The sequence below is a fragment of the Zea mays genome, unplaced genomic scaffold (assembly GCF_902167145.1).
Source record: "Zea mays cultivar B73 unplaced genomic scaffold, Zm-B73-REFERENCE-NAM-5.0 scaffold_656, whole genome shotgun sequence".
NCBI classification, from domain to species: domain Eukaryota; kingdom Viridiplantae; phylum Streptophyta; class Magnoliopsida; order Poales; family Poaceae; genus Zea; species Zea mays.
The window spans coordinates 9,133-19,392 of record NW_023367318.1 but is presented as its reverse complement, the minus strand read 5'-3'; the positions used below and the strand labels follow the sequence as shown (position 1 = coordinate 19,392).

Genomic DNA, 10,260 nt, shown 5'->3' with positions numbered 1-10,260 from the left:
ATCTGCATCGAACTATTCGAAATCTTGAATCCCATTTCCCTAATCAAAAGGGAGGGAAGGCACTTATAGCAAAGCAGGTACGAGATATCGTTTCTACCAAAACCATGCTATCTACCAGCACCATTCTTGGCAATTGAGAGAAGAAGCAGTCTACCGGAGCGAGAGAACGAACCTAGCGTTTTGAGCCCTTGGAAAACATCATTGATATATGCTAACCCGGAGATTTCTTGGTTCATCATGCTATTGCAGAAGGTTTGCATGCAACTACATTGATTTTAGTAAAGGGTGCTTTAGATGCACTTTTTTAAAATCGATTAGCTTTCCGGAAATTTGACGTAGATTCAGAAGTGGAACAGGACTAGTTAGTGCTCAGGTTTGCCCGTCAACTAAAAGCAAGCAAGCTGTTTGGTAGATCGGCGTATTTCAAGGATCGGATCGGCGTATTGAAACAGAGATCTCTGGTGCTGGTTAGATCCCAAGCGTGCCATCGGATTCTTTAGTTTAGCCACTAGGCGAGAGGGACTTTTCGAATCAACCATCGACTCTCCTGATCTCCTGAGGGAAAATAGGGTTGCCTAATTAGTTGTGGCCCTAAGGGAAATCCACTTTTTCTTCTTGGGTATCGAGGGCAAATCCGGTTGTTGAGTGAACTCGTGAATCAAACAAAACCCTTCTTCTCGAACTGCTAGTGACCTACCGGACTTAGAACCTGGCCTGGCTTTCGAGAGGAGAGTGAAGTGGAAGCATGAGTGCTTACACGAACGGAAGGAAGTAGAAGTAAGCAAGCCATATTTCGACCCGCTTCATTGAACCTTAGAATGGCAAGTGCTCTTCCTGATGAAGCCCGGAAAAACGATCTGTAGCGACAAGCAAGAAAACAAACCTCTTTTCTGATGAAAGTGATTATGGCTGCTATGTCTCCTACCTTGCTATCGAGAATGGCATTTCCATTCCGGAAGAATGAGAGAGAGGGAGTCTTCAACCAACTTCCTTGTTTTCTTATCCGGGCTTAAACCAGAAACGAAGGATCCTTACCTGCCACTACCATAACTTTACTTAACTTAACTGCTCTTGTCAGCTAAAATATATAGGACTCTTCTAAAGCAAGGAACACTTCACCATCACCTGCATCCCATCAAGCAAGGCCTAAACGAACGCACCAGTACAACTACATTAACTGCTCTTGTACAAAAGGCAGAAAGAAACCTCTCTACTCAAGCACTAGGCTATACACTGTAAAACTAGACACACTCTTATCCTTTCAGGCAGTGATACCACTTCTCTGCAAGGCCAAAAGGAAGGTATGAAGCAGGGTTGTTATTTAGGAGTAGGAGGATGAAGAAGAAGTTGTTTTTGTTAGATTTAGGAAATAGGAAGAAAGCAGATGCTGGATCCGAAGCAGGTTGCTATTGGAGCTAGAGGAAGAAGAAGAAGAAGAAAGCAGGAAGAAGAACAATAAAGTTGTTATTTGTTTTATTTAGGAAGCTGGTTTTATTAAGGAAGTAGTAGCAACCACTCCTCTTTTCATTAGGTTATACCAATCACCCATACCAGATACGAAGGAAGCTGTACCTGTACCAATTCCCTGCAAGGCATCTTCAAAACCTAGCAACAAAAACCAATACCAGCCCCGCACCTTCACCAAAACCCATTCTTCTCAAGGAAGGTTCCTGTACCTTTCCATTACTAGTAAAAAGATAGCTATAATGATAGCACTTCCCTTCAAGGAACCAACCATTAACAATACCTGTACCAATACTTATCAAGCTTGTAAAGCTAGGATAAATGATGCCACGCTTCTTCCCTTCCCTGAACGATCCATTACAGGCTACCACTACTGGCTACCTTTACTTTAAAGCACTGTACTAGACTAGAGTAGACTTCCAAAACAGTTCCTACTGATCCGTATACCAATACCTTACTTTTAAGAAACGAAAGTGCAACGGCTTTCGAGTAATAAAGAACCTACTTTGCCAGCCTTGAGAAGGGAATGACCCTAGAGCCCAAGCAAACCATCTACGCAAGGCCGAAAACCCGCCAATCAAACCGCTAAAGCAAATGGGCAAGAAGGTTGAGCTGATGTAAATAGTAAAGGTCGGAAGCTCTAGCTTATGAAGACTCATGTTTTGTCTTGCCTGTGTCAGCTTCCATCTCCCGATGTTGCTACTCGTATCCATTCCTCCGTCTATAAACGACGTAAAAAAGAAGTACCATTCTTTCTCAATACTAGATTCCCTTATCCAGTGCAAGATGAAGGGATTTAGTGCTCGGAGGGCAGAACCTGTCTGTCAATTGGGCCCGATCTAGCTAATAAGAAGCATCAATAGAATGGAGTGGAGAACGCATAGACTCACATCCCCAGCCTTACAGTAGACAAGGTTGTCGGATCCACGGCTCTGCTATTGGAAGCACTACAACGGATATCATACTTCATGGGCGAGGGGAGGATGAGTATGACAGGCCGATACCAACTAGAATTCAAATCTGTATGCCAAGAGTTTGATCAACTTATTCAGGTGGCCAGATAGAAGTTTTTAGAGAAAATGGAGCCGGGTTTCCCTTTTTCCCAAGGGGAGACTGTGCCTATGGCCTCTCTTTCTTAACGCTTACCAGGGTCTTGACTATCTCATCGAAGAGTGGTCTAGTCATGCCTCGGATTCTTGCTTCAGCAGGAAAGAGTGGCAGAACTGACTCACAAGCAGGCGGACAAGCGTCGTTCTGAAAACACCATTCTCGAATCCATCCTTGCAATACTCAAGCCAAGCTAACAACCCTGCCGCAAGAAATTCCTAAAGAGGATCTTTGTTACTTATGGATGCAAGAGAAATGGAACCAATTTCCTCCTAGAAACCAAACTACTTACTAACCGCCAATACGGACAGCTAAGAACTATGGTGATACGTCCACAACATCTCGATAAGTGCCAGGTCATCTTCTGTGGGGAACTGCCCACAATGAAGTTCCCGCAGCAAGTGCCGGATTTGTTTAAAGGATTTTGGAACCCTCTTTTTCCTAACATAAGAAACCCAGCATAGTCCCACTAGAAAGGATTATTATTGATTCCACTTACGGGTCTTTACCAGGGCAGCACATAAGAAGCAAGATCCGTCTGTATCTTTTTCCTTGGTTGGATCGATTTCTGGAACATGGTCAACTGACATGCGCAGCCAAGAATCTCTTTTCTATCCACCCACGAGCCAATCAAAGCGAGAAACGAGGGAAAACACCTTTCCTCTGCTCATTCGAAATTGGATTCTCGATTTATCTGCCACTCCTTTCGCCCGGATGTGGCGGGAGTTTGAAATTGACCAATTTAGATCTCCTTTTTCTCTGTACTTTACAATGATTTGTGTAACAAGTCGCTGAATCCGCTCTTTAATACTGGGTTATCACCGACCTCACCACTGGGTGTGCAATAGATTTATTGGAGTGGAATCAATAGGAAGACAAGGCTTTCAAATATGGAAGAAGTGGGCTGGGCGGTAGAACACCATCTGAACTAATTGGCATACCTTGCTTCTGAAGAGCTAACCAAGGTTTATGGCATCGTGAACGATAAGCGAGGATCTAGGAAGCTTATCCAGGGGTTCCTTAGACGGAGGCAACTTAAGTCTCTGATCATTTAGGCGTAGATATTTCACAATTCGCTTTTGACAATGGATTGTGGATTACCGGGAAAACTAAGACATTTACATCATCTCCCTTAACAGAAGAAATAGAAGCTCGAGGTATCGACAGAGCTGAGCAAAAGCACCAGTGCGTATGGTCCACGTGACTGATGGATGTGCAAAGCTCCGGAATCTCCTACGGGGATGATGATCTCGTACTAGGATGATGCGCTTTGTTTGCATTCCCTTCGACAGAAAGAGATAGCAACAATTCGGGCTAACAAAGGGACTAGAACCGACTTCTTCTTCTTTGATCTTACCTATGATAAATGAGAATCCGCTGTCTTGTTTGGTTGAGGATGAAGCAGATCGGAAATAATAGTATTTCAATGGAAATCCTGTTACTACTTTACTTTCACTTCACTTTTCATGGCGAGATAGACTTGACTCTCCATCTTCAAGTGGTCTTGGCCGATAGGCGTTGTTGTGGCGAAACGGCATATATCTCCTTCGGTTAGCTAGCTACCTGACGTGATAAGGCTACTAGTTCCCTTCACTCGTGCCTACGGCGCACTTACCCATAGCTATTGCATGCAAGCTCAATCTTCTATCTCGCATTGCTACACGCTCGAAACCGCCAATTCGCTCGTATTGCTAACGCAACCTATAGAGTTTGGGGAGTGCGGCGCGGGGAGTATGATGGACGAAGGAGTGAGAACGACTGACGATAGAGCAGGGGGGCTAGCCTGAATTCCTTCTCCTTTCAGGAGAGCATACCTTTATTTTATTCTATTCCTTCGACGAACAATGTACTGAAATGCCTTTTTTCCCCATCCCGCAAAACCGCTTCTTCTGGCAAAAGCCACTTTGGGCACGTCCCACCGGAATTGCATTGCCTGGACTTAGGCTGCTTTCAGCCAGACTGGCTAAAAAGTGCCATAGCTCCAGTGATCCCTCTCCTGTGCTAAGTCTTTGTCTCAATGACTGCGAGATTGCTAAACAATGACTCAATAGAATGCTAATTGATGAGGCCTATCCTTCCCCTATTTCTATTCTGGTAACCCTTCTTTAGAGCGGAGCAAACTCCACGGAAATCCGCTTACCGAGGAAAGAGAAGTAGCGGGAAGGGTGCCCAGCAGTCACTCATATCATGGGATGCACTGGCCACTCCACCTCATTGGCAAGGATGGTTCAACCAGCCATCAAGCAATCGTTTCTATTCTCGATCCAATAAACGGCAGTAAGATGAATGAAACCTTTGTCACTCACAAACCAGAGACCTTTCCAGCTTTCCTAACAGAGGGGAGCACCGGCCCGGTGGAAAAGCAAGAGAAAAATCGACTTCTTCAAAAGGAGACCACTATCTTCGGCAAATCAAATATAGATCGAGTCATGAAGCAGGCTCACTACCTGGAAAGCGTAGATCGGCACCGGCAACTCAAATGAATATCCCCTCCCCTGTGGGATCGAGTTTCTAGGGCTTGCTTGACTTGAGGAAACCACTATCTATGACGACTCAACCGACAAGCTCACTTGCTTTCGATCGAGATGGATTTCCAGGGCAGGGCCTATTCCCTTAACTTACAAGAAAATGCGTATTACAATGATGTGATGATTTAGGTTCTCTGGCGTATTGTGCATGCCATGATTGAGGAATCAACGATCCATCGAGGCGAGGCTATCTATATAGTACTGGAATAGGGGCAAGCCCGGCACACTTAAAGCCATTCCAACAATCTTATTCGTCGTAAGCCCTTCTAGCAGGAGCTGAGTAAAGGTCCGCTCAAGGCCATGGAAAGGCAGATAGTACTTGATACAGGACGAGCCCAGTCTCTATCTAGTACGATATTCTGGTATGTTTCACTGAATTGGCATTTCTAGATACCAAACAAGTAAAAAACAGCAAGTTAGTTAGCTCAGTTGGCATAGGCGAAAAAAAGAAAAGGAATCAACGATAAATCGGGGAAAGAGCCGCAAGCGCGATATCATCTCTATATAGGAAAAATGGATTTTTCTTATTTTATAAAGTTATGGGACCCTGGCTTTAAAATCTTTCTTTTTTCTCGGCTCGAAAGAGAAAAATCAAAGTCAGGTAGCCGACGAAAACCGAAATAGCACAGATACAAAGTAAAGAAAGTATACACGCGATAATAGATAGATATATATTATATATAATGTTAGAAGGAGCTAAATCAATAGGTGCCGGAGCTGAACTCGTATTCAGAGATGGAGGAAATCAAGTCTCATGTTGCTCCTCAGAAAATGCGTATAGTATATAGTAATAGTAATAGTAATAGTAATAGTAATAGTAATCTCATTGGCCCACTAGATAAGGATGGGACAAACGCTCTAGTGTATGCGAAACGAGCATTGCGTTTTGTCCGAGAAGTTCGTGAAAGAGTGCTCGTTACATCAAAAGAGATGGCGATGATCTGTCAAATCGACATTGTGTCGGTGTTCAGTCTCCCGCTCCTGTTCTCAACTATACTATGGCTTTCGTTACTATACTATGGCTTTCGTTGGGTAGAGCACGGGAGAATAAAGTCTATAGTGTATGCGTTACTGTACTGGGAAGCTAGCATTTTTGCTTGTCATGGAATCAAGTCTATTTGTTCGAATGTTCTTTTTTTCGTTTCGTTGGAAAAACCAACGCCGACGTCAAGAATGGATCAGTCTAGTCTCCTTTCTCTTTTGGGAGCAGAGCTGAAAAAGATGGAATTGTCAAGTACGATGATATTTTTATTAACGGATAGAAAAATGCTATTATCAAGTAGTAAACCCATTATGATTGCAACTCGTGGGATGCCTGGAATCCCACTAAATCGAGAATCGGAATCGGTGGAGGATGTGCATAGGGTACTCCGAGCCCTCCCCTTATTTAGAGAAATGGAAGGTATCTTGCGTGAGAGGAACCTGAATCTCCCGTCAGTACAGGAAATAAGCGCTTTCCGTGTGAATCTATTCTCTGGTATCCGGCGTGAGAGTGCGATTGCGGACTACGACGCTTTTTGGCGCTCCTTACTCGAGGAGATTCACACACCTCAGGGACGTAGTTGTTTTGGTCAGAGAATACAAGATCTGCACGCCCGAATGTCTGCCGAGGGCAACTGGGACTACTTGATTGCCCAACAAGGCAGAGGGTATTTTGGTAACCTACCTAATCTCAACAGCCCGTTGGATCAATATCAATTTGGAATTCACCCAATTCTGGATCTGAATATTGGTGAGTACTATGTCTCATTCACAAATCTATCCTTGTCTATGCTACTCACTCTCGGTTTGGTCCTACTTCTGGTGCTGCCAATGATTCTTCGTTCATTAGAATGTCGATTCCTCACAATCGCTCTTTGTGATGCTGCGGAACCATGGCAATTAGGATCTCAAGACGCAGCAACACCTATGATGCAAGGAATCATTGACTTACATCACGATATCTTTTTCTTCCTCATTCTGATTTTGGTTTTCGTATCACGGATGTTGGTTCGCGCTTTATGGCATTTCAACGAGCAAACTAATCCAATCCCGCAAAGGATTGTTCATGGAACTACTATCGAAATTATTCGGACCATTTTTCCTAGTGTCATTCCATTGTTCATTGCTATACCATCGTTTGCTCTGTTATACTCAATGGACGGGGTATTAGTAGATCCAGCCATTACTATCAAAGCTATTGGACATCAATGGTATCGGAGTGCGCCTCTTAACGAGGGTGATTTAAGTGCAACGAAATGTACCGGTGGTTCGCGAAGCATCTGGCTTACCGGTCATCTCCCATTCCCGTCGTCGAGAGACTAAAAGAACTATAGCATGCCAGAAACGGGGAGTTGAGGTGGTTAGACCTATACCCCGAAATGCTCCCAGCATAGGAGCCTATGGTTCCATTCTTGTTATTGCTGGAGGTACACATACCTCTTCTCGGTGTGGTGGAGCGATATACGAAAAATAGATGCTAAGCCCGCAATGTCCGATAACGGGGCTTCAGTAGTGAATCTATCGGCACCACAGCAGTGGCATACAACTTTGGACCTAAGGGCCGGCCCCGTTACCTTTCGGAATGGGGGATCCCCGTTGGCAACAACCACGGTAGTAGTTGCGGAACTACTGGGCCAAGAGAGGACAACCTGTTGTTCCTGCTCCTCCTTCTTCGCTTCGGGGACGGAGGTCCTACGGTAGGTAAGAGCACGCACAAGCACTTGGCCGAAGGGGACCAGCGCTTCTACTCCTCCACCGAGGAGCCGTTCTTGCGAGAAGCAAGGGATGTCGTGAACGGTGGGAGGTCAAAGAAAGAGAATTGACCTCTGAATACAGTGATCCTATGATCTAGATAGACTCCGTCCTTTTTTTTTAGATAAGGGTGACTCAAGGGGGGAGAACTACCTAACTAAAGAAGAATAGCGCTCTTTAAAAATAAGAGTAGGCGTGGAGAGCTTTTTGCGGGGAAACTTGCAAGTCAAGTTTGGGGGGAGGCGGGCGTCGACCCAACCTTATGAGTATTCGGACTATAACAGTTCCGATGAACAGTCACTCACTTTTGACAGTTATACGATTCCAGAAGATGATCCAGAATTGGGTCAATCACGTTTATTAGAAGTTGACAATAGAGTGGTTGTACCAGCCAAAACTCATCTACGTATGATTGTAACACCCGCTGATGTACCTCATAGTTGGGCTGTACCTTCCTCAGGTGTCAAATGTGATGCTGTACCTGGTCGTTCAAATCTTACCTCCATCTCGGTACAACGAGAAGGAGTTTACTATGGTCAGTGCAGTGAGATTTGTGGAACTAATCATGCCTTTACGCCTATCGTCGTAGAAGCAGTGACTTTGAAAGATTATGCGGATTGGGTATCCAATCAATTAATCCTCCAAACCAACTAAACCGGGGAAGCTGAAGCGGAAATGCAATTCTCGGGTGAGGGAAGGCTTCGCTCGCTCGCTCAAAAAGCTCTAACGCTCGTTTACGAGTGGAGTGCATAAGCCCTTATTGAAGTAGGGCGAGGCCTTACTACACGAGCTCGTAAGTAAAGCACGGAACGAGCCTTGTCTACGAAGCTTCGCTTCATCATCTTGCTTGCTTCTGCCGAAGCTTAACGCACTATAACATAGGCATGCATGATGGTATGGTAGGAAGACTCCTTTTAAGGCCGACCACTACATAGAGCGATAGGAAGCCAAGCCGTCAAAAGGAAAGGCGAGCAGCCCTTATTGCAATAGCAAACGGCCTACTTATAGCCCTATTTATACCCTTTATCGGGGACGGGCCTTACAAGCTCAATAAATTGCAATTCTTCACCTTTTCCTCAGACAGTGGGAATGAATTTTCTTACTTGATTGACATTGACAGATATGTGTACCACACCGAACAAGCAATATGTCATATGCTTGATGTACCAGCCAAGCCAGCTCTTTTTTTCTCCGTTCCCTTATCCTTAGCGCTAAAGTCAAAATAAAATGCAAGAGAGTTTGTATTTGCAAATGAAAATGAATATGGATCTAAAAAAAATTATATAATCAATCAATAAATAATAATTGGAATAATATAAAAAATATCCTTCGCGTATTCGTTTAGAATCTTGTTGACCCTACTCGCTTACTCCTATTTTCCTGCTTTCTTTTTCGACAGAATTCATTCTATTCTAACTTTCTTGAAAGAATGGGGTTCTGGGCTCACCCTCTCTTCCTTTTTGAGAAAGATGGGCTGCCCTGGGAGTCTCGCCTTGGTGATTCTTTCTCTCTTGGGGGTCTTCTTCGGTAGCGAATCCGCTCTCATAAATTGGATGAATTCTTCTGGGTCGGCTTCGGGATCCGCCTCTGAGAGTTGGCAAAAGTACCTCAACTTATCGGAGTCGGAGGAAAATGCCGCGTCCGAACCATCCACAAGCCACACCCCGCCGAACCCTGAACCTGAAGCACCATCCATTTCGTTCTTGCGAGAACGAATCAAAAATGTTATTCGCTCATGCCAGCGTATACGAAAATAAAAAATCCTAAAAAGGATTAACGAAGATCTTCACCTTGAAACGGCGAGCGCCGAGAAGCGGGTAAAAATCGCCCAGGTCCTCGATAACATGAACTGGAAAAGGGTTTTCTTTTATACCTATACGGGGGAACCTAAGATAAAGCCCATATCGACTTAACGGTCCACGATTGGGATCGCGCACGAAAAGGCTAAACACAGCCTTTTTCTTGTCCTCGGGACAGCGGGCTAGTCCCGTGCCTGTTTTTTTGAGTTGGGGTACACAATCTTCCTTGTGACTGCCAAACCAGATTTCCGTTTTTAGGGAGAAGGTGTAGTCTTTTTGAACGGTGGTATCGTCAAGAAGAACGAGGCCCGCCCCATTTCTGGGGCGGGGGGAAGGAGAAGTGGGACTGTGGGTCTCCTTTCATTTCATACAACCTGATGGATTCGATGCTTCTTTTTGGCTACCTTTTATATGACTCTGACTATTGCTGTTAATAGATACCTGCTTGCTTCTTGCTTACTGGCAACCTTTATAAGATCTCCACCTTCAAGCTTGAGTACAAGCAGCTCTTTAAAAAAGGGGAATTCCGGTCCCTCCCTATCCTTCATGTGCTCTTTCAAGATCACCCTCGACAGCGCAGTTAGGTCTTAGAGAAGGAACTGATTTACCTAAGTCTAAGTAAGTAGCCA

At 44.6% G+C, this 10,260-nt stretch overlaps 1 protein-coding gene across 1 annotated transcript; it reads left to right on the top strand.

Moving 5' to 3' along the window:
- Positions 1 to 5,813: 5,813 nt before the first annotated feature.
- Positions 5,814 to 9,995, top strand: LOC118475787 (uncharacterized). The gene is made up of 2 exons (XM_035963968.1): positions 5,814 to 7,299; positions 8,092 to 9,995. The coding sequence occupies exons 1-2, from the start codon at positions 5,835 to 5,837 to the stop codon at positions 8,484 to 8,486; spliced, it is 1,860 nt and encodes a 619-aa protein (XP_035819861.1). The 5' UTR covers positions 5,814 to 5,834; the 3' UTR covers positions 8,487 to 9,995.
- The last annotated feature ends 265 nt before the right edge of the window (positions 9,996 to 10,260 follow it).